Source organism: Gnatocerus cornutus, chromosome 9, assembly GCF_029298725.1.
Source record: "Gnatocerus cornutus isolate USDA-ARS CGAHR chromosome 9, icGnaCorn1.1, whole genome shotgun sequence".
In the NCBI taxonomy this organism is placed as follows: domain Eukaryota; kingdom Metazoa; phylum Arthropoda; class Insecta; order Coleoptera; family Tenebrionidae; genus Gnatocerus; species Gnatocerus cornutus.
In genome coordinates this window covers 14,620,644-14,645,638 of record NC_142241.1, presented here as the reverse complement: position 1 = coordinate 14,645,638, position 24,995 = coordinate 14,620,644, and the positions used below count along the sequence as shown (strand labels likewise).

The 24,995-nt window shown below is 33.0% G+C and overlaps 2 protein-coding genes across 3 annotated transcripts in view; both read left to right on the top strand.

The window, feature by feature from the left end:
• Positions 1-24,995, top strand: part of LOC148169100 (uncharacterized) — a 125,779-nt gene that overhangs the window by 90,174 nt on the left and 10,610 nt on the right. For both annotated transcript variants that reach the window (XM_088044658.1, XM_088044657.1), the window contains exons 4-9: positions 13,522-13,613; positions 14,037-14,129; positions 20,079-20,164; positions 23,245-23,306; positions 23,361-23,523; positions 23,614-23,750. In XM_088044658.1, the coding sequence (XP_087900784.1) occupies positions 13,522-13,613; positions 14,037-14,129; positions 20,079-20,164; positions 23,245-23,306; positions 23,361-23,523; positions 23,614-23,750 (633 nt within the window). The remainder of the gene's footprint in view (positions 1-13,521; positions 13,614-14,036; positions 14,130-20,078; positions 20,165-23,244; positions 23,307-23,360; positions 23,524-23,613; positions 23,751-24,995) is intronic.
• On the top strand, positions 10,362-13,000 carry LOC148169101 (uncharacterized). The gene is made up of 3 exons (XM_088044666.1): positions 10,362-10,407; positions 10,509-11,722; positions 11,864-13,000. The coding sequence occupies exons 1-3, from the start codon at positions 10,362-10,364 to the stop codon at positions 12,968-12,970; spliced, it is 2,367 nt and encodes a 788-aa protein (XP_087900792.1). The 3' UTR covers positions 12,971-13,000.

Here is a 24,995-nt window from a genome sequence, read left to right as displayed (position 1 = left end):
CGATGTCTAGGTAATTCCACATTGTCTGTTGTTCTCATTATGTCAACTTTAATGAGGAAAAATTGGCTTAAAATATCTTACAAAGAAGACAAAGAACTTGGAAAAAATTGAGAGCGCACTGAATAAACTGATAGAAGTTGTAGATCGCCTGTAAGTTAGGCAAGTAATCATGCAGCTGCATCGAAACACAAAAAAGCAGTGAAATGTATTAGGGTTGATCTTTCAACCATACGTTTATTCCTTTTCTATTGCAACTACTTTATCTTGCACTTTTTGTCTCTTAACTTATGTTTCCGTATTTTGCTGCAGTTTCGACATTAATATCTTAAATCGTGCAAAAACGCCACATAAATTTAGCGGAACTGCGCTGCATCAAACTGAGAAAACCGAGAAGTAATTTCATTTTTGTCTGTAACTAATTAATAGAGCTAAATTCAGTTTCAAATTTCCTCCTCTTACGTCATGACAAAAACACCTGAACACGAAAGATAATTTGCGCCACCTTAGTCTGACATTTTCAAACTGTTTCCGTGCAACTAACTTTGTAAATACATGCAAAAAATTAATAATGATTGCTTGAACGCGCCTTGATAGCATTAAACACAATTCAGCGGTGATTTTTCGGAATCTGATTGCGGATAAGCCCGCACAACATAATTTCTAAAAAGAGGGTAATAAAGCTTGAAATGAACTCGCAGTGATAAAAAGCAGGACCACGTAATGCGAGTTGTCTAGGGTCGAAGCACGTATGATGAACAAAGTTAAATGATTTGTTTTTATCTACTAACCTTCGGTTTTATGCCGGTGTTGGATTCTTTTTAGTTGTTGTTTAGCTTTTATTGGATGGAGGTTGTCAGAGAGACGTGTCCGCTGCAATGATTCTCGCGTGAACGTAAGGAAAAGGAACCCTCATCAGTCTTCATATTCAAGATATCGCGGCGGCAATTTGTCATTTTTAAACTTGTTAAAACTGTAATCTATTCTAATTATTGGGCCATCTGCGAAGGAATTTTTGCAAAAATGACGGTAATGAGAGGGGGATTTTGCCGATAAAGGGTCAATCAGCCCACTTTAGACTCTAGTTGCCGTGTAGATTTCTAACTTCACTCTAAACACAGAAGAGTAATAATCAAACTAAACAGAATTTTTCGAAATTTTTATTTTTCACATAAATGTACGATTTTTCATTAAATGCCGTAACTTTGTTAGTTTTAACAGCAAAACAGTGAAAATTTAAGGTGTTACTAGTTTTGACACGCTAATTAACGGTACCAAATTACAAAATTTTATAACAAGAAACAGAAAATTTAGAATTTTTTTCAGGATGACCAGAAATTTGTACTTTTTTTCTCTACTAAATTCTGTAACTTTGCTGGTTTTAACCGGAAAACACTGAAATTTCGCAGCGAGACTTTTTATGACATGAATACCAACTGTGCCAAATTTCAAAATTTTAGAACAACAAACAAGAATTTAAGAATTTTTTGATTTTATTTTGACGAATAAAAAAATGTACGATTTTTCAGTAAACGCCGTAACTTTGTTAGTTTTAACAGCAAAACAGTGAAAATTTAAGGTGTTACTAGTTTCGATACGCTAATTAACGGTACCAAATTACAAAATTTTATAACAAGAAACAGAAAATTTAGAATTTTTTTCAGGATGACCAGAAATTTGTACTTTTTTTTCTCTACTAAATTCTGTAACTTTGCTTGTTTTAACCGGAAAACACTGAAATTTCGCAGCGAGACTTTTTATGACATGAATACCAACTGTGCCAAATTTCAAAATTTTAGAGCAACAAACAAGAATTTTAGAATTTTTTGTTTTTTTTGGCGAATAAAAAAATGTACGATTTTTTATTAAATGCCGTAACTTTGTTAGTTTTAACAGCAAAACAGTGAAAATTTAAGGTGTTACTAGTTTTGATACGCTAATTAAAGGTACCAAATTACAAAATTTTATAACAAGAAACAGAAAATTTAGAATTTTTTTCAGGATGACCAGAAATTTGTACTTTTTTTCTCTACTAAATTCTGTAACTTTGCTGGTTTTAACCGGAAAACACTGAAATTTCGCAGCGAGACTTTTTATGACATGAATACCAACTGTGCCAAATTTCAAAATTTTAGAGCAACAAACAAGAATTTTAGAATTTTTTGTTTTTTTTGGCGAATAAAAAAATGTACGATTTTTTATTAAATGCCGTAACTTTGTTAGTTTTAACAGCAAAACAGTGAAAATTTAAGGTGTTACTAGTTTTGATACGCTAATTAACGGTACCAAATTACAAAATTTTATAACAAGAAACAGAAAATTTAGAATTTTTTTCAGGATGACCAGAAATTTGTACTTTTTTTCTCTACTAAATTCTGTAACTTTGCTGGTTTTAACCGGAAAACACTGAAATTTCGCAGCGAGACTTTTTATGACATGAATACCAACTGTGCCAAATTTCAAAATTTTAGAGCAACAAACAAGAATTTTAGAATTTTTTGTTTTTTTTGGCGAATAAAAAAATGTACGATTTTTTATTAAATGCCGTAACTTTGTTAGTTTTAACAGCAAAACAGTGAAAATTTAAGGTGTTACTAGTTTTGATACGCTAATTAACGGTACCAAATTACAAAATTTTATAACAAGAAACAGAAAATTTTGAATTTTTTTCAGGATGACCAGAAATTTGTACTTTTTTTCTCTACTAAATTCTGTAACTTTGCTGGTTTTAACCGGAAAACACTGAAATTTCGCAGCGAGACTTTTTATGACATGAATACCAACTGTGCCAAATTTCAAAATTTTAGAACAACAAACAAGAATTTTAGAATTTTTTGTTTTTATTTTGACGAATAAAAAAATGTACGATTTTTCATTAAACGCCGTAACTTTGTTAGTTTTAACAGCAAAACAGTGAAAATTTAAGGTGTTACTAGTTTTGATACGCTAATTAACGGTACCAAATTACAAAATTTTATAACAAGAAACAGAAAATTTAGAATTTTTTTCAGGATGACCAGAAATTTGTACTTTTTTTCTCTACTAAATTCTGTAACTTTGCTGGTTTTAACCGGAAAACACTGAAATTTCGCAGCGAGACTTTTTATGACATGAATACCAACTGTGCCAAATTTCAAAATTTTAGAGCAACAAACAAGGGTTTTAGAATTTTTTGTTTTTTTTGGCGAATAAAAAAATGTACGATTTTTCATTAAACGCCGTAACTTTGTTAGTTTTAACAGCAAAACAGTGAAAATTTAAGGTGTTAATAGTTTTGACACGCTAATTAACGGTACCAAATTACAAAATTTTATAACAAGAAACAGAAAATTTAGAATTTTTTTCAGGATGACCAGAAATTTGTACTTTTTTTTCTCTACTAAATTCTGTAACTTTGCTGGTTTTAACCGGAAAACACTGAAATTTCGCAGCCAGACTTTTTATGACATGAATAGCAACTGTGCCAAATTTCAAAATTTTAGAGCAACAAACAAGAATTTTAGAATTTTTTGTTTTTTTTGGCGAATAAAAAAATGTACGATTTTTTATTAAATGCCGTAACTTTGTTAGTTTTAACAGCAAAACAGTGAAAATTTAAGGTGTTACTAGTTTTGATACGCTAATTAAAGGTACCAAATTACAAAATTTTATAACAAGAAACAGAAAATTTAGAATTTTTTTCAGGATGACCAGAAATTTGTACTTTTTTTCTCTACTAAATTCTGTAACTTTGCTGGTTTTAACCGGAAAACACTGAAATTTCGCAGCGAGACTTTTTATGACATGAATACCAACTGTGCCAAATTTCAAAATTTTAGAACAACAAACAAGAATTTTAGAATTTTTTGATTTTATTTTGACGAATAAAAAAATGTACGATTTTTCATTAAACGCCGTAACTTTGTTAGTTTTAACAGCAAAACAGTGAAAATTTAAGGTGTTACTAGTTTCGATACGCTAATTAACGGTACCAAATTACAAAATTTTATAACAAGAAACAGAAAATTTAGAATTTTTTTCAGGATGACCAGAAATTTGTACTTTTTTTCTCTACTAAATTCTGTAACTTTGCTTGTTTTAACCGGAAAACACTGAAATTTCGCAGCGAGACTTTTTATGACATGAATACCAACTGTGCCAAATTTCAAAATTTTAGAGCAACAAACAAGAATTTTAGAATTTTTTGTTTTTTTTGGCGAATAAAAAAATGTACGATTTTTTATTAAATGCCGTAACTTTGTTAGTTTTAACAGCAAAACAGTGAAAATTTAAGGTGTTACTAGTTTTGATACGCTAATTAACGGTACCAAATTACAAAATTTTATAACAAGAAACAGAAAATTTAGAATTTTTTTCAGGATGACCAGAAATTTGTACTTTTTTTCTCTACTAAATTCTGTAACTTTGCTGGTTTTAACCGGAAAACACTGAAATTTCGCAGCGAGACTTTTTATGACATGAATACCAACTGTGCCAAATTTCAAAATTTTAGAACAACAAACAAGAATTTTAGAATTTTTTGATTTTATTTTGACGAATAAAAAAATGTACGATTTTTCATTAAACGCCGTAACTTTGTTAGTTTTAACAGCAAAACAGTGAAAATTTAAGGTGTTACTAGTTTCGATACGCTAATTAACGGTACCAAATTACAAAATTTTATAACAAGAAACAGAAAATTTAGAATTTTTTTCAGGATGACCAGAAATTTGTACTTTTTTTTCTCTACTAAATTCTGTAACTTTGCTTGTTTTAACCGGAAAACACTGAAATTTCGCAGCGAGACTTTTTATGACATGAATACCAACTGTGCCAAATTTCAAAATTTTAGAGCAACAAACAAGAATTTTAGAATTTTTTGTTTTTTTTGGCGAATAAAAAAATGTACGATTTTTTATTAAATGCCGTAACTTTGTTAGTTTTAACAGCAAAACAGTGAAAATTTAAGGTGATACCAGTTTTGACACGCTAATTAACGGTACCAAATTACAAAATTTTATAACAAGAAACAGAAATTTTAGAATTTTTTTCAGGATGACCAGAAATTTGTACTTTTTTTCTCTACTAAATTCTGTAACTTTGCTGGTTTTAACCGGAAAACACTGAAATTTCGCAGCCAGACTTTTTATGACATGAATAGCAACTGTGCCAAATTTCAAAATTTTAGAGCAACAAACAAGAATTTTAGAATTATTTGTTTTTTTTTGGCGAATAAAAAAATCTACGATTTTTCATTAAATGCCGTAACTTTGTTAGTTTTAACAGAAAAAGAATGACAATTTTAGGCGATAATAGTTTTGACACGCTTATTAACTGTGCTAAATTAGATTTTTTTTTAACGAGAAACAGGAATTTTAGAATTTTTCTTATTAAGGAATGACCAAAAATGTGTTTTTTTTTCTACTAAATTTTGTAACTTTCCTAGTTTTAACTGGAAAACACTGAAAGTTAGTGGCGTAATTAGTTATGCCACATGTACCAGTTGTGCTAGATTTCAAAATTTTAGAACAACAAACAAGAATTTTACAATTTTTTTACACGAGTAAAAAAAGTACAATTATTTGTTAAATTCCGCAACTTTGTTATTTTTAATAGCAAACCAATGAACTTTTCAGACAATACTAGTTTCGGCACACTAATTAACTGTGCTAATTTACAAAACTTTTTAACAAAAAACTCGATATTAAAATTTTTCTTATTCAGAGATGACCAAAAATTTGTCTTTTTTCCCACTAAATTTTTTGACTTTGCTGGTCTTAACCGGAAAACACTAAAATTTTGTGGCGTGACTATTTATGACTAGCATACCTACTGGGCCAAATTGCAAAATGTTAGAGCAACAAACAAGAATTTTACAAATGTTTATTTTTTACACGAATAAAAAAATTGTGTAGTTGTGTAGTTTTGTTGTTTAATAAAGTAGATCTAACTTCACTGCAAACACGGAAGAGTAATAACGCAATTTTTAACGAGCGAAAAGTCGTAAAGCAATAAAATAAAACATTTCTGTTGTTCAGACAAGTAGAGTTATTAACTAGGACTAGAATTTTATAAGTAAATATTGAAAATTTCAAATAAACTTCCAGGAAATTGTGCGATTTTGATGCAACTTGTAAACTACGAAAAGTGATAAACGCAGCAAACCTCCTCAAGTAAAACACAGAAACTATTATTTATCGTTTATGGAGCCCATGCGGGACCCCAATCTCCTTAAGAGGCTATGAATCTCGGACTACGGTCAACAGGGCGTTATGTAACTACAATTTTTACCGACAAAGCCCTCGGATAAAAAATAAATCTCATGGAAATAAAAAAGTATACCGAACAAGCCACACGGGGGAAAGTTGAGATACGCCCGGAATTTATTGTGTCATTTTTCCGGGGCGCACATAGTTTGAATAGGTGAAATATCATATTAATTACACGTCGCAATCGAGTAACAATCGAGGCATCATATTAGCAGCAAGCAACCAATATGTGACTTAAAGTGAAATGCAAATTACGCGAAGGCGGATATTGAATGTTGAAGTGGCTGCAGAAACAATGAAAAGGCGAACTAAATTTCGCGAAACCACTTAACGCAGTTCGAGCGTTAATGGCCCACTGTCACCGACTAGTTAATACGTGTTTGACCGGAACTCGGCTTGAAATATGGATACAAGTTTAAACATTAACGTTCGGCGACGTTAAATACAGCCCCCGCTTGAGTTTCCGCAACGACGAATTAAAACGGCGCTGCTAAACAATAAGCCCGACATCCTGAATTAAGGAGACTTAATTGGTTATTTCTACAAACGTTCTCGGTTAATTAATTTTACATTTTTTGTTGTTTTCGTGCTGAAGAAATAGTGGACAATGTAATTTAATTAAAATTGCCCCGTTCAACAATCGGCGAATAATTAAAAAAATAGATTTTCAAAATATCTTAAATCTTGATTACGTTCATTGTTGGGCATTTCTGGCTTTGACAACCACTTCGCCATCGCTGCTGGATTGGCGCACTTCTTCAATGTTCTGTCATTAACTGATTCATTTTTAGAGTATTTTTTAATGTATTTTTTAATAATAAGAATTTAAGAATTTTTACGAAAATGGTGGAGGCGCCGGGTCTGAAAATCAGGAATTTTGCTTTTACATCGATTTTATTACAGGTATTTGAACGAAAACCGCATTGTTGAGATCGATACATTTTAATTTCAATCGTAAACTAAACAATTTATCAGTTTTATGTTACCTCGTTTCATCATTAATTGTGCAATTAATTATTTATTACTCTTGTTGAACTATTTGACGATAAATTTATATGTTTAATGCATTAAAAGTATGAGACCTAATTTTATTATTGCTTTAATTGGATTGAGGGCCATAACGTTAAGAGCAACAACAAATTTTCGAAAATATTATTTCTCACACAAATGTACGATTTTTTATTAAATTTCGTAACTTTGGTAATTTTTACAGCAAAACGATGAAAATTTGAAGCGATACTAGTTTCGACACACTAATTGACTGTACCAAATTACAAAATTTTATAACAAAAAAAAATTAATTTAAAACTTTTTTTCAGAGGTGACCAAAAATTTGTACTATTTTTTTCCACTAAATTTTGTAACTTTGCTGGTTTTAACCGGAAATCACTCAAATTTTTTGGCATGACTGTTTATCACACGTATAAAAACTGTGTCAAATTGCAAAATTTTAGACCAACAAACAAGAATTTTGTAATTTTTATTTTTTACACGAATCAAAAAATGTACAATTTTTTGTTAAATTCCGTAACTTTGTTAATTTTAACAGAAGAACAACGAAAATTTCAGGCGTTACTAATTTTGACACGCTGATTAACTGTTCCAAATTATAAAATTTTCTAACTAGAAACAGAAATTTTAGAATTTTTCTCATTCAGGAGTGACCACAAATTTATAATTTTTTCTACTAAAATTCGTAACTTTACCGGTTTTATAAGGAAAACACTGAAGTCTGGTGGCGTGACTTTTTATGACATGATGACCAACTGTGCCGAATTGCAAAAATTTCGAGCAACAAACAAGAATTTTAGAATTTTTTATTTTTTAACGAATAAAAAAATGTACAATTTTTTGTTAAATTCCGTAACTTTGTTAATTTTTACAGACAAACAATGAAAATTTCAGGCGATACTAATTTTAGCACACTAATTAACGGTACCAAATTACAAAATTTTATAACTAGAAACAAGAATTTTTAGAATTTTTTTTTAGGGGTGACCAAAATGTGTACTTTTTGCAACTAAATTTCGTAATTTTGCTGGTTTTAACCGTAAAACACTGAAATTTGGTGGCGTGACTATTTATGACACGTCTACCAACTGTGCCAAATTGTAAAATTTTAAAGCAACAAACACGAATTTTGGAATTTTTTAGATTTTAAACTTTAAACTTGCCTTATTGAGGCTCACTTTACGCAGAATTTCGCCCAGATTTTAAATCCGAGCTCAAAATCGACGTTCGGCAACAAATAAACAGAATTATGGCTCTTCAGAGTTCCGAAAAGTGAATGTGTACTGCTCGACATCTCAATAATTATGGTGGATAGAAAGAAACAATTTGCGCCGCCCTTTTTTTGTTTATTTTTCTAAATGTTACCACTTCTTGCAGCGCAAAGTTAACTCATCTAGATCTTAATTTGTCCAACGGCTCCACTAAACTTTTAACAACTCCTCGCAGCCAACAATCCACTTTTTAGTTTATCTCCCTGTAGAGCGATTTAGATAATTTAAAACTTGTGTACAAAAAACATGTAACTTTTCATTCTGCTACAATGAACTTGAACCATAAAAAAGACATAAAAAAGGAGAATTCTATCGTAAAAACGTTGCAATATCATTTTTTAATCTTTCAGCAAATTTCATTCTACACACACAGCGTGCAGTTTCAGCTAAAACAATAAACTTATCTGCATATTTAATGGTTCCAAACTGTACTTAACTCAAGCACGTGCGGTTTTCCAGCAGTAAAAGAAACATGAATTAGATGTCAAATCATATGAAATCCATCATTTTTGTTTTCGAAATTTTACGTCTGTCTGCGATTGCAGTTCGGCGAGTAGTTTTCCCGTTGCACATAGATATGAACGTCAAGTTTTTATCGGTAGTTTAAGAAAGCCATTCAGCAACGAAAGAAGCGGAAATTGTGTTTTAAATTTGTTAAATGCAAATAAAACAAACAGCAAAAATAACAGCTTCGGAATAAAAGATGAAACTGTAAGGCGTTCCTAGTCGTAAGAAAGAAAAGGAAGTGAATTAAATTGTAAAATAGTAATGCAGCTAGCATACGGAAGTGGATACGATAAATTTTCTGATCGGAAGAAAAAGAAAGGTTTCAATGCTATAAGCGATTGTAGCAACGACTCGAAATGGTTTCGCAAGCACAAGCGATTTTTTCGATGTCGACTGCTTCATTTAAATGCAAATAATTGGGGCAAATGGAAGAAATCGTGTTGAGTTCAATGATTCTCGTTGTTTTTTATACAACATTATTAATAATTTCTAGAGTTGAAACGCTCCAGTAAATTTGCGAAGACAGACATATCAAAGCTCTGGCTTTGAATAAAATGTTAATTAAAATAATTAAAGGCAAACTGAAGAGACTGTTTATAAAAAAGTTGCAAGGGTTTTTAAATGCGTTTACAGGACTTTGTGTGCTGCGAAATTCGCGGTAAATGTGGCCTTGCTCAAACATCAAAAACATTTTTTTTATCTGCTTTTACAATGGTTTTCGTACATCGGACTCAACATTACTTTTAAATTAAATTCTTCTCAATTCTCTTAGCTCTCGTTTTAGATTCACTTTTTTGGGCATTTCTCACGTCTAAATCCAAAGTACAACATAAACAGGTTCAAATTTTGAGACTAAAAATGTTCGCTTCAGATTAGAAAAGAATTTATTGGTACGAATGCAGTGCAGTAATAGTATAGATAAGAGTAACAGAGTTATTTTCAAAAGGTGGCGTGATACAATATTTAAATGACCAGGCGGCACCTGCTTGAAACAAGTAGAGACATTTTTGCTGAGTAACACGGTATAAAAATAATTAATTAATAATTGAGCTATAATCAGAATCTTCTCTATCAGTTGCAAAAACAATAAATAAATATTGCTGCAGTAAATGAACAGACGCACAGTTATTGCTCCTGTTGTAAACTAATTTAAGTTCAATTAAAATAAATAAAATTTTTCTTTTTTATTAGCCCTTTCCGTCTTGGCTGGTTTTATCAAAGTAATCCTTTTTTCGTATATTATTTTATTATCGTTTAATATAAAATTTTGTATATAAACCGTAAGTTGAACTGGTCAAAGCATCAGAGTTTGTGTTTGCAATCCAAGATGAACACAGCTATAGTTTTGGTAATAGCGCTTGCGCTTGTCCCTGGTAAGTTTCTTTATTATAATTTTATTTTTTTTGTACAAATTTGCCGTCTTTATTAGGATATCAAAGCGCGTCTCTAACCAGACCGTCACCTGTTTTGGGAGCAATTCAACCACTTCCAATCCTTGTTGACAATGAAGCACCCGTCCCAATTGTGCCAGGAGTAAAACCTGTACCACTCCCAGAAGTTGAAAGTCCAGAACTTGAGGTCAACCCTGTGCCAATCGTTCCAGGAGTCAAACCCGTACCTCTCCCAGAAGTCGAAGCTCCAGAACTTGAGGTCGACCCAATTCCAATTGTGCCAGGAATCAAACCAGTTCCTCTTCCAATTGAAGTACCAGAAATCGAAGTCAACCCAGTCCCAATTGTTCCAGGAATTAAACCAGTTCCTCTTCCAATTGAAGTCCCTGAAATCGAAGTCAACCCTGTGCCAATTGTCCCAGGAGTTAAACCTGTACCACTTCCAGAAGTCGAAACTCCAGAACTTGAAGTTGACCCTGTGCCAATTGTGCCAGGAATTAAACCAGTTCCTCTACCAATTGAAGTCCCAGACATCGAAGTTGACCCTGTACCAATCGTCCCAGGAGTCAAACCCGTCCCACTTCCAGAAGTTGAAACTCCAGAACTCGAAGTCGATCCAATCCCAATTGTACCAGGAATCAAACCAGTCCCTCTCCCAATTGAGGTTCCAGAAATCGAAGTTAACCCAGTCCCAATCGTTCCAGGAGTAAAACCTGTCCCACTTCCAGAAGTTGAAACTCCAGAACTTGAAGTCGATCCAATCCCAATTGTACCAGGAATCAAACCAGTACCACTCCCAATTGAGGTTCCAGACATCGAAGTCGACCCAATCCCAATTGTCCCAGGAATCAAACCAGTTCCTCTCCCAATTGAAGTTCCAGACATTGAAGTTGACCCTATACCAATCGTTCCAGGAGTTAAACCCGTCCCACTCCCAGAAGTCGAAACTCCAGAACTCGAAGTCGATCCAATCCCAATTGTACCAGGAATCAAACCAGTACCACTCCCAATTGAAGTCCCAGACATCGAAGTTGAGCCTGTCCCAATTGTTCCAGGAATCAAACCCGTACCAATTCCAGAACTGGAAACCCCAGAAATTGGAGTAGACCCAATCCCAATTGTACCAGGAATCAAACCAGTTCCTCTCCCAATTGAAGTTCCAGACATTGAAGTTGACCCTATACCAATCGTTCCAGGAGTTAAACCCGTCCCACTCCCAGAAGTCGAAACTCCAGAACTCGAAGTCGATCCAATCCCAATTGTACCAGGAATCAAACCAGTACCACTCCCAATTGAAGTCCCAGACATCGAAGTTGAGCCTGTCCCAATTGTTCCAGGAATCAAACCCGTACCAATTCCAGAACTGGAAACCCCAGAAATTGGAGTAGACCCAATCCCAATTGTACCAGGAATCAAACCCCTTCCTCTTCCAATTGAGGTCCCAGAAATCGAAGTCGACCCAATCCCAATTGTGCCAGGAATCAAACCAGTCCCTCTACCAATTGAGGTTCCAGACATTGAAGTTGACCCTGTCCCAATTGTGCCAGGAATCAAACCAGTTCCTCTTCCAATTGAAGTCCCAGAAATCGAAGTCAACCCTGTGCCAATCGTTCCAGGAATCAAACCCGTCCCACTTCCAGAAGTTGAAACTCCAGAACTTGAAGTAGACCCAATCCCAATTGTGCCAGGAATCAAACCAGTTCCTCTCCCAATTGAAGTTCCAGAAATCGAAGTCAACCCAGTACCAATTGTCCCAGGAGTAAAACCCGTCCCACTTCCAGAAGTCGAAGCTCCAGAACTTGAAGTAGATCCAATCCCAATTGTGCCAGGAATTAAACCAGTTCCTCTTCCAATTGAAGTCCCAGAAATCGAAGTCAACCCTGTGCCAATCGTTCCAGGAGTCAAACCAGTACCACTCCCAGAAGTCGAAACTCCAGAACTCGAAGTCGACCCAATCCCAATTGTTCCAGGAATCAAACCAGTTCCTCTCCCAATTGAAGTGCCAGAAATCGAAGTTAATCCAGTACCAATTGTCCCAGGAGTCAAACCAGTACCACTCCCAATTGAAGTCCCAGAAATCGAAGTTAACCCAGTACCAATTGTCCCAGGAATCAAACCAGTACCACTCCCAGAAGTCGAAACTCCAGAACTTGAAGTAGATCCAATCCCAATTGTGCCAGGAATCAAACCAGTTCCTCTTCCAATTGAAGTTCCAGAAATCGAAGTTAACCCAGTCCCAATCGTTCCAGGAGTAAAACCAGTACCACTTCCAGAAGTCGAAACTCCAGAACTCGAAGTCGATCCAATCCCAATTGTGCCAGGAATCAAACCAGTTCCTCTCCCAATTGAAGTCCCAGAAATCGAAGTCAACCCAGTACCAATTGTCCCCGGAGTCAAACCAGTACCACTCCCAGAAGTTGAAACTCCAGAACTCGAAGTCGACCCTGTACCAATTGTACCAGGAGTTAAACCCTTGCCCGCTGAAGTTCCAGAATCTGAATGCGGTTACTTGTACGATCTCCTTGGAAAATTGATCATCTTCTAGATTGTTTAACGATTGTGTAACATATTGTTATAATGTAAACGCTCTGTCCCTTGTTGTAGTCTTGTAGAAATAAAGTTTTAGCATTTCAATGAACTATTTTATTACATAAGCCTCAGAAAAGTTCAAATATGAAAAAAAAAAAAGAAAAATCGATTTCAAAATCGTTTCTTAAAGAATTCAACTTTTGCTTGACGGTTTACGATAAACAATTTCTTTATCTATTTATGAACAGATTTACAACTGTTGATAACACAGAAAAAAATCGGATAAACAAACTTGTTTTTATAGACGTTGGAGAGATTAGAGCGCGTCTGCTATTCTTACGGTTTGTATGAAATACTTTTTTCTATTCTCGATTTGTAACAACTCAACCATCGCTAGGAATTTAAAATGAAATAATTATATTTTCCCGGATAAGCAACGTTTGATATTTGCAATCCAAGTTAATATTGTTGATTCATGAAAAAATTCCGCTTACTTTTCCCCATTTCTCATTTTTCAGGAATATCACAATTAATCGTGCATGCAAATAACTCTGTTTATTTTTCCAGTCATGTGGGTGTGTCAGCAGTAAAATGCTATTGTCAACCGGATTTTACTGGAGAAACATGCCAAATTCCCCTCAGCACCATAAAAAGCAGCGGTAAGTACATTTATGTAATAAAATTTAAACACTAGTCAATGCAGAGAACCGGCGAAACAACACGTCCAAACTATCCTGTCTTCACATAAAAAAGAATGAGCTCATTTCGTTTCTTTTTGAATTCCTGTACGATTACTTTGGGAGAATGACGTCCCCGACCGGTGTTCGCTCAAGTCAACACTGTGAAATATTTAAAACGCAACCATAGTAATCCTACAAGACACAAAGCATCCATCTGATAAAACACAATGGATGAAATACACAATGCTTCGAACGAGACTGTAATTCTTGATAGCAACGGGAATTTCCGTCGCCTATCTCTTCCCTTTTGCCAACTTTGAATAAAAACTAAATTAATTGCTGCAATGACCCACTTCTCGGTTACTCTAATTTGAGTTATTGTGGGGGCGATTTTTGTTCCAGACTGCGACAACTGCGTCTCTGCCTGCCCCTTCGACGGGGACTTGCAAAACGCCTGCAGATGCAAGAACGCCGCCAGTAACGCAACAGTCAACGGTAAGAATTTTATAAACAAACTTCTAGAAATAACAAATCGTGATGGAAGTTGATTTCAACCGGAAAATTGCTTCGTTTCTTCCGAAACTAAACACAAATTGCCCATTTCGTTTGGAAGAAAGCTCTTATCTAGCTTGCTGGAGCTTTGGCGGCGACGTTTCTTCGGCAAACACATGAATTTTAACAGGAAAAAAATTGACCATCTTTGAAATTCCTTCGCATTTCTGTTGAATTTAGCGAAACACATCTGTGCCTCTTCTCTATAAAGCTTTATTACGTTCCAGTCCATTTTTGTTGGATTAGAAACACTTGTGTTTAAATTGAGCCACTTGTGCACAGTTCGTGGATAAAACGTTGTATTGCTTTTCTCTGGGTCACTCAACTTATTTTTGCTCGTTGGCCTTCTTTGGTTGCATCTAGAAGCGCCTAAAAAAGAAACTTAATGCGTAGATTGAACGTAAATAAGTGCAGTCACATGGAATTCATTTATATTTTAAACCGGAGCTTTGACCGCGCATTGCGCTCCGGTGAATAAACTGATTGCCCCTGCAGATTCCATTGCATATGAAAGCCGTTCTGGAAAACTAGGTAATACCGTTTGCGTCTCTGAGCGAAAAATAAGCTCGTCGAAATTATTTCAAATTACTCATCTTATTATGTAAACAAGAGTGATGATGATGATGCAGTCTCGATATGAAGCTTTTGGTCCCAACTGATTTCCTAAGAGACGTCTTAAACTCCAGGCATCCGTTTAAGATGGCTCAATTTTTCAAGCTGCCGTCGATTTTTCATTCCAGATTTACTTTCGAGCGCAATTGAGATCACGATCTATATGACAAAAAAGGAGCAACGAATTTATCATCGATGTTTGGAGGGGAAACATATTGTGTCATTGAAGGGGTTTAAAACGGAGGATTTACGAGGGGCCGATATTACTGTTTATTTTATTAAAAGTATGATTAATGCGTCGGGAAAAAAAATAACGTGGAAAATATCGAAGTTATTAATTTTCATTTTTAAGATCTTTTGCTAAAATTCGTAACTTTGGTAGTTTTTATGCTACAACTACGAAATTTCGGGAAATTATCCTTTTTGAATAGTTTATTGACTCCACAAATTGCAAAATTTTAGAGCAAAAGACTCAGATTTTAGATTTTTTTATTTTCAAGGCGAAACCGAAATATGAGAAATCCATCACTAAAAATTCGTAATTTTGGAAATTTTAGTGCTACAGTTATGAAATATAGGGAAATTACTAGTTTTTAATCGTACATTAACCTTGCTAAATTTTAAAATTGTAGATCGAAAGAGACAAATTTTAGAATTTTTTATTTTCAAGGCGAAACCGAAATATGAGAAATCCTTCATTAAAAATTCGTAATTTTGGTAATTTTAGTGCTACAGTTATGAAATATAGGGAAATTACTAGTTTTTAATCCTACATTAACTTTGCTAAATTTCAAAATTGTAGATCGAAAGAGACAAATTTTAGAATTTTTTATTTTCAAGGCGAAACCGAAATATGAGAAATCCTTCACTAAAAATTCGTAATTTTGGTAATTTTAGTGCTACAGTTTTGAAATTTGGGAAAATTACTAGCTTTTGATCGTACATTAACTCAGCCAAATTTCAAAATTGTAGACCAAAAGACACAAATTTTAGAAATTTTTATTTTCAAGGCGAAACCGAAATATGAGAAATCCTTCACTAAAAATTCGTAATTTTGCTAATTTTAGTGCTACAGTTATGAAATATAGGGAAATTACTAGTTTTTAATCGTACATTAACCTTGCTAAATTTCAAAATTGTAGATCGAAAGAGACAAATTTTAGAATTTTTTATTTTCAAGGCGAAACCGAAATATGAGAAATCCTTCACTAAAAATTCGTAATTTTGGTAATTTTAGTGCTACAGTTTTGAAATTTGGGAAAATTACTAACTTTTGATCGTACATTAACTCATCCAAATTTTAAAATTGTAGATCGAAAGAGACAAATTTTAGAATTTTTTATTTTCATGGCGAAATCGAAATATGAGAAATCCTTCACTAAAAATTCGTAATTTTGGTAATTTTAGTGCTACAGTTTTGAAATTTGGGAAAATTACTAACTTTTGATCGTACATTAACTCATCCAAATTTTAAAATTGTAGATCGAAAGAGACAAATTTTAGAATTTTTTATTTTCATGGCGAAATCGAAATATGAGAAATCCTTCACTAAAAATTCGTAATTTTGGTAATTTTAGTGCTACAGTTTTGAAATTTGGGAAAATTACTAGCTTTTGATCGTACATTAACTCAGCCAAATTTCAAAATTGTAGACCAAAAGACACAAATTTTAGAAATTTTTATTTTCAAGGCGAAACCGAAATATGAGAAATCGTTCACTAAAAATTCGTAATTTTGGTAATTTTAGTGCTACAGTTTTGAAATTTGGGAAAATTACTAGCTTTTGATCGTACATTAACTCTGCTAAATTTCAAAATTGTAGATCGAAAGAGACAAATTTTAGAATTTTTTATTTTCATGGCGAAATCGAAATATGAGAAATCCTTCACTAAAAATTCGTAATTTTGGTAATTTTAGTGCTACAGTTATGAAATATAGGGAAATTACTAGTTTTTAATCCTACATTAACTTTGCTAAATTTCAAAATTGTAGATCGAAAGAGACAAATTTTAGAATTTTTTATTTTCAAGGCGAAACCGAAATATGAGAAATCCTTCACTAAAAATTCGTAATTTTGGTAATTTTAGTGCTACAGTTTTGAAATTTGGGAAAATTACTAGCTTTTGATCGTACATTAACTCAGCCAAATTTCAAAATTGTAGACCAAAAGACACAAATTTTAGAAATTTTTATTTTCAAGGCGAAACCGAAATATGAGAAATCGTTCACTAAAAATTCGTAATTTTGGTAATTTTAGTGCTACAGTTTTGAAATTTGGGAAAATTACTAGCTTTTGATCGTACATTAACTCTGCTAAATTTCAAAATTGTAGATCGAAAGAGACAAATTTTAGAATTTTTTATTTTCATGGCGAAATCGAAATATGAGAAATCCTTCACTAAAAATTCGTAATTTTGGTAATTTTAGTGCTACAGTTTTGAAATTTGGGAAAATTACTAGCTTTTGATCGTACATTAACTCAGCCAAATTTCAAAATTGTAGACCAAAAGACACAAATTTTAGAAATTTTTATTTTCAAGGCGAAACCGAAATATGAGAAATCGTTCACTAAAAATTCGTAATTTTGGTAATTTTAGTGCTACAGTTTTGAAATTTGGGAAAATTACTAGCTTTTGATCGTACATTAACTCTGCTAAATTTCAAAATTGTAGATCGAAAGAGACAAATTTTAGAATTTTTTATTTTCATGGCGAAATCGAAATATGAGAAATCCTTCACTAAAAATTCGTAATTTTGGTAATTTTAGTGCTACAGTTTTGAAATTTGGGAAAATTACTAGCTTTTGATCGTACATTAACTCAGCCAAATTTCAAAATTGTAGACCAAAAGACACAAATTTTAGAAATTTTTATTTTCAAGGCGAAACCGAAATATGAGAAATCGTTCACTAAAAATTCGTAATTTTGGTAATTTTAGTGCTACAGTTTTGAAATTTGGGAAAATTACTAGCTTTTGATCGTACATTAACTCAGCCAAATTTCAAAATTGTAGACCAAAAGACACAAATTTTAGAAATTTTTATTTTCAAGGCGAAACCGAAATATGAGAAATCGTTCACTAAAAATTCGTAATTTTGGTAATTTTAGTGCTACAGTTTTGAAATTTGGGAAAATTACTAGCTTTTGATCGTACATTAACTCTGCTAAATTTCAAAATTGTAGATCGAAAGAGACAAATTTTAGAATTTTTTATTTTCATGGCGAAATCGAAATATGAGAAATCCTTCACTAAAAATTCGTAATTTTGGTACTTTTAGTGCTACAGTTTTGAAATTTGGGAAAATTACTAGCTTTTGATCGTACATTAACTCAGCCAAATTTCAAAATTGTAGACCAAAAGACACAAATTTTAGAAATTTTTATTTTCAAGGCGAAACCGAAATATGAGATCCTTCACTAAAAATTCGTAATTTTGCTAATTTTAGTGCTACAGTTATGAAATATAGGGAAATTACTAGTTTTTAATCGTACATTAACTCTGCTAAATTTCAAAATTGAATATCGAAAGAGACAAAATTTAGAAATTTTTATTTTCAAGGCGAAACCGAAATATGAGAAATCGTTTACTAAAAATTCGTAATTTTGGTAATTTTCGTGCTACAGTTATGAAATTTGGGGAAATTACTAGTCCTTATTCAATTATTAACTCTGTCAAATTTCAAAATTGTGGATCCAAAAACAGAAATTTTAGAAATTTTTATTTTCAAGGCGAAGTGGAAATATGAAAAATCCTCTCCTAAAAATTCATAATTTTGGTAATTTTAGTGCTACTATTCTGAAATTTGGAGGAATTACTAGTTTTTAATCGTTTATTAACTCTGCTAAATTTAACAATTTTAGAGCAAAAGTCTCAAGTTTTAGAACTTTTTGTTTTTAAGCCCATGCGAAAATTGACAACACCTTTTAGTAAAATTTGTATCTCTGGCAATTTTAGTGCTACAACTACGAAATTTGTAGAAATTACTTTTTTTAAACAGTTTATTAACTACACCAAATTACAGAATTGTAAAGCAAATGACTCAAATTTTAAAAATTTTCGTATTTAAGACCACGCCAACATTTTATGCCAAAAGTCGTAATTTAGATAATATGTCTTCTACAGCTTTAACAAGGAAGTCCGCAGTTTCAGAATCGTTGCTTTAAAGTCTAGACAACAATTTCCAATCTTGTTAACATGACAAGCGGAAAAACTAGACACGATATCAAAGGAGCTAGTCATAAAATATAAATATTTTTGTCGTTTAATGAAAATATAAATTCTTTAATCCACTGCATTAATTAAGAAAGTTCCGTCTTCCGTCTTTTAAATGTAGTCTGCACGGAGGACAAAAAGCAAATAAAAATAATTTAAGTTCCTTTTTAAATATTAAAAATTAATTAAACTTCAAATCTCTGACTTGATACAAAGTCGGAAGTAACGACAGCATAAGCCATGATCTAATAAGTAACTAAATGCAGGCCACTTTAGGTAATTGGTGAATTGAATTAATCCGCTTCGATGTGTCCATTATGCACACTGCCATCATGCAAGCGATTTTGATCGGAAAAAAACAACATTTCCGATTTTCATGTATTTTGTTACGGATTTTCGACCAAAACTTTTGCTTTAGTCCTAAAACTAAGAAAAAACTGCAGTCAGAATGGTACAAAAACAACTTTGAAACAACGAAACATTTCAGCAGCTAGAGAATAATTCGTGAAGACGGTAAAGAAAAATAATTACCACTAAATTCCAGCTGCAACACGTCTCCATTGTGATGGGAATAAAGTAGCAAATTGTTAATGAAATAGAGGCAAGTCGTTATGAAATTTGATTATGTTGTGTAAATTGGAAGATGGAAACCCAGCGTTGAAACAAACTGAGTTTTCTTTGCTGTACTGCAAAACGACAAGTTTCAATGCATTCGCAATGGTTGACGTACGATAAAGAAATTGTCGACAGATTTATCTCTTCCATTATTCGAGTAAAACTTTCAATTCGGTGCCGTTAAATTTGCGAATTTATTAACTTAACTATACGCCAACAAAAGCATTCGCCGTAAAATAAAAACAGCACATTATTTATAGCGGCGTACAGAAAGAAAAAACAAATCTTTGTGAAATATTGTTTGTTTGTCTTTTTTATCAAACTTCTTTTCTTCGGATTTATCATAATAAAATATGACGATCCTAATCGTGCAAGATTTGCATTTAGATACGCGAAAAGATCTTTTATTTATGTTTAAAAGATCACAAGAGATAACACCAGTCTTTGTTACAGAGCGAGTTGGATTCACCAGCACGATGCACTTATCCAATCTGCCCAATCTGAGTGGAGACGCACTGAAGAGTTTTATAGAAAATCAGGTATTGTGGAATTATCTAGACTCTCGCCGCCAAATGAAACTAATAAAATCTCAGAGTTATAAATTTAAGAGGCGCACCCTTTTCGTTTCATCTCATGCTAGCAACAGTGGAATGTCAACTTTACAGCTTTTCCCAGCAACGGCAACTTTTTAACGGTGACAGCTTGTCGTTCATTCTATTTCATTTTTCACAATATGTCTATCTACAAATGTGCTTGGACTTTGTGGAACGGACACGTTTTCAGGGCACATAATAATTCTCATTCGTTCTGTTGACAAGCCGGAGTTTAACCTCGGAGGTTGCAAAAGTCGCATAACTTTAAACTGCCCCAGCGCATCCACCATTTTGTTGTCCGAATTAACGCGAAGAGAGTAATGTAAATAAATTACCAAGTTGATATTACTTATCACGTCTTCCTGCTGTTTCCACTTTCCTGCAATACAAATCATTCCTGTGGTCACCAATTGTGCGGAAGATAAATGTTACACTACCTCCCATTTATCCCATGGAAGTATGTGCTTACAACTCACAATCGATATCAAGATCTTGTAATAAATTGCGGTACCACGACACTTGTTATTTCTCTTATTGTGGTGCTTCGGTGCGTTTTTTTTCTTAAGTTTTATCTTGGCAAGATCAATTATCTATTCTTTTGGCATTCATTTGAAATGTATACATTAATTTAGGGAAATTTTATCGAAGGGAAATAGGTTGGTAGCACCGCATTCAGCTAAAGATTTTTGTTGTAACTTTACTTAATTAGTTTACCTGCAAATTGCAAAATTGTAGAGCAAAAGACACAAATTTTAGAATTTTTTATTTTGATGGCGAAGCCGAAATGTTCCCCTAAAAATTCACACTTTTCGTAATTTTAGTTGTTCAGCTATGGAATTTGAGAAAATTACTAGTTTTTAATCACACATTAACTTTGCGAAATTTCAAAAGTGTAAATCGAAAGACACAAATTTTCGAAATTTTTATTTTCAAGGCGAAACCGAAATATGAGAAATCCTTCACTCAAAATTCGTAATTTTAGTGCTACAGTTTTGAAATTTGGGGAAATTACTAGTTTTTAATCGTTTATTAACTCTGCTAAATTTCAAAATTGTAGATCGAAGGAGACAAATTTTAGAAATTTTTATTTTCAAGGCGAAACCGACATGAGATATTCACCAAAAATTCGTAATTTTAGTAATTTTAGTAATTTTAGTGCTACAGTTATGAAATTTGGGGAAATTACTAGTTTTTAATCGTATATTATCTCAGCCAAATTTCAAAATTGTAGATCAAAAGACACAAATTTTAGAATTTTGTATTTTCAATGCGAAACCGAAATATGAGAAATTCTTCACTAAAAATTCGTAATTTTAGTAATTTTAGTGCTACCATTATAAAATTTGGAGAAATTACTAGTTTTTAATCGTAAATTAACTCAGGTAAATTTCAACATTGTAGACCAAAAGACACAAATTTTCGAAATTTTTATCTTCAAGGCGAAATCGAAATATGAGAAATCGTTCACTAAAAATTCGTAATTTTGGTAATTTTATTGCTACAGTTATGAAATTTAGAGAAGTTACTAGTTTTTAATCGTACGTTAACTCTGCTAAATTTCAAAATTGTAGACCAAAAGACCCAAATTTTAAAAATTTTTATTTTCAAGGCGAAGCTGAAAAAAATTCGTAATTTTGTCAATTTTATAAAACTTGACAGTTGGTTGTGGCCCCATTTATTAACCAAAATTCACAACTATTTATTACAAGTATTTAAGTCAAGTCCAAATAAAAAATTTCAAATACCTTGCGATAAAATTTGCAAGAATTAATTGCCGTCATAATCCGATTATAACTATCTAAATTTATCGCTAAATGCATTTACAGTTTTATAAGCCTGTTCCCAAAAGATCAAACGCCTTAACAGCGCCATTAAACTGAATTTATGTTCCTCATCGGTCTCTTAATTCTTAATTAAAATGTTGGTATTATATAAACGAGCAAACATCACTCAGTCTTCGACAGACTCTTGCACCAGATAATAGACAATGCACAAACGAATTTAAGGAGAAAACCGCAGCCAATTCTAGTTTATAAATGATCCTCATCAGAGTTCATAATGAGAATTTATGACCGATGAAATAGAGTGGAATGATAGATGCACTTAATTTCTGATTAGGATTTTTTTTGTTTTATTTGCAGTTTAATTGGTTTCTTCTCTAATTACTCTAAATTGCCAAGTCTGAATAATTATTTTAAAACGTCTTTTTTGACTAGGATGCCGCGCTCTCTATGAAAGTTATTTTAACAGTACGAAATAAGAACAAAGGATGATAATGAAACTAATTAAGTTTTAAGACTTTAGTTTTTCCAGAATCTCAAGTTTCAAGTCTTTAATTTACCAATTTTATTTAGCTGGGTTACCAACCCATTTCCGCGAACTAGACAAATCGTCCAATTTTACTCCCATCAGTGTTGTCCATAAGTTGGAAGCAATTTGTTAAAAGCTTATCCACAAACTCTATTTAAATGGTTTTCAGAGTTCTCTTGAAAAGTCTAGCGATGTAAAATATTTTCGCCCGGCGCATCCACCATTTTAAAATTCTGCATTTCTCATGTGTTATCGCGAAAAAATGTCACTTATGTAATAATTTCCGCCCTCATTTCCTTGCAACCAGAATTAATATGGAAATCCCACTTTCCCCTAGCCCGAGCCTCTTAAAACGTCGAATCATATAAAAACTTGTACGCGCCGCGCGCAAAGTATTTGGAAATTTTAATTAATGAAGCCGGCGCGTCGTGAAGCTTTCTAGATTATAAATCAGAGAGGTACTAGGGGGATTAGGACAGGGCCCGGGGCGCCGATCCCATAAATTGCGGCCGATTCCCACACAATTCCAGAACAGTTGGAACTGTCCCTGGTGCTGCGGCCGAAACACGTTGCGAAATGCCCGTGCTAAATTAAAGACCAACATTTACTCAACGGTCCGTGTGAAACGATATTATTTTTATTCGAAACAGAGATTTACGACGTGTTTCAGCAAACAAACGGACACGATAAATGCTCTAACGTGTGTTCGCTTTCAGATATTCAAAACGCTCAAGCTCAACTACTCGAAATTCGACGACGTCGCCGTCGAGAACGTCTTGTAAGTGTCATAATTTAGCGGGGAAGTTGACTTGACACGGCGCGCATTTTTCAGGTATTTCAGATCAGGTGCGGAAGTTACCTTCCATTTGTTCGCTGTGAAAAAGGACGAGAAACGCATAAGGTCGATTTTGAGCAAATGGGCTGATCGAGGTTACATCGCAAACTTAACGATAGCTGACAAGGAATTTGTCTTCAGACCTCTGCTGGATCTGCAGGTTAGTGCGGATTAGTTTTTCTCTAAACTCATTTTCGACAGGCGAAAACTTATTTTATTTTCGATATTTTAATTGGGGCGCCAATTTCAGAGCGTTTCAATCAATCAAAACGGGATCGTCAGGCAGAGGGACGAGTTCATCCTGTCTTGTGTCGCGAGAGGCTCACCTACGATGTCGTTTCGTTGGTTCAAAGATGGAGTCTTCGTCAACGTGACGGAATTTACAAGGTAAAAAACACAATAGGAGCTCCGTTGGAATGAATTTTTATAACGGCACTAGCTCGAAAACGCGCACTTTTTACGGGCGCTCATTATTTAATATTTCATTTTCTCAGGCAAAATAAACACAGGGAAATGATGAAAGTGTGTTGACACGTCTTCACTCCAATTTTAGAAGATAATTAGTTTGAGGAGTCATTCAAATCCGCTCATTTTTTTACTTGTTTTTTTTTTTAGGCGGCAAATTTAAAATACGGCTCTGTGATTGGTCGTTTAGCAGAGAGATTTCCCAGTTTGTTACTAAATAAACTTGTTTTTGGTATTTTCTTCATTATATTTTGCGATTTGTGAGAATTTGTTAGTTGTTTGTGGCGCCATCTGTTGATTTTGATGATTAACTGGCAAAATACAAGAAATCGTTCCTAAAAATTCGTAATTTTGGTAACTTTAGTGCTATAGCTATAAAATTTGGGGAAATTACTAGTTTTTAATCGTTTATTAGCTCTGCCAAATTTCAAAATTGTAGATTAAAAAACACAAATTTTGGAAATTTTTATTTTCAAGGCAAAGCCGAAATATGAGAAATCCTTCATAAAAATTCGTAATTTTGGTAATTTTAGTGCTACAACTAAGAAATTTGAGGAAATTACTAGTGTTTAATGGTATATTAACTCTGCCAAATTCAGAAATTGTAGATCAAAAGACACAAATTTTAGAAATTTTTATTTTCAATGCGAAACCGAAATATGAGAAATCGTTCACTAAAAATTCGTAATTTTGGTAATTTTAGTGCTACAGATATGAAATTTGGAGAAATTACTAGTTTTTGATCGTATATTAACTCAGCCAAATTTCAAAATTGTAGACCAAAAGACACAAAATTTAGAAATTTTTATTTTCAAGGCGAAGTCAAAATATGAGAATTATTTCCCTAAAATTCGTAATTTTGGTAATTTTAGTGCTACAGCTGTGAAGTTTGGGGAAATTACTAGTCATTAATAGTATAATAACTCCGCCAAATTGCAACATTGCAGATCAAAAGACACAAATTTTAGAAATTTTTATTTTCAAAGCAAAGCCGAAATATGAAAAATCCTTACTAAAAATTCGTATTTTTGGTAATTTTAGTGCTACAGCTATGAAATTTGGGGAAATTGCTATTCTTAATTCGTCTATTAACTCTGCTAAATTGCAACATTGTAGATCGAGAGACACAAATTTTAGAATTTTTTTTTATTTTCAAGGCGAAGCCGA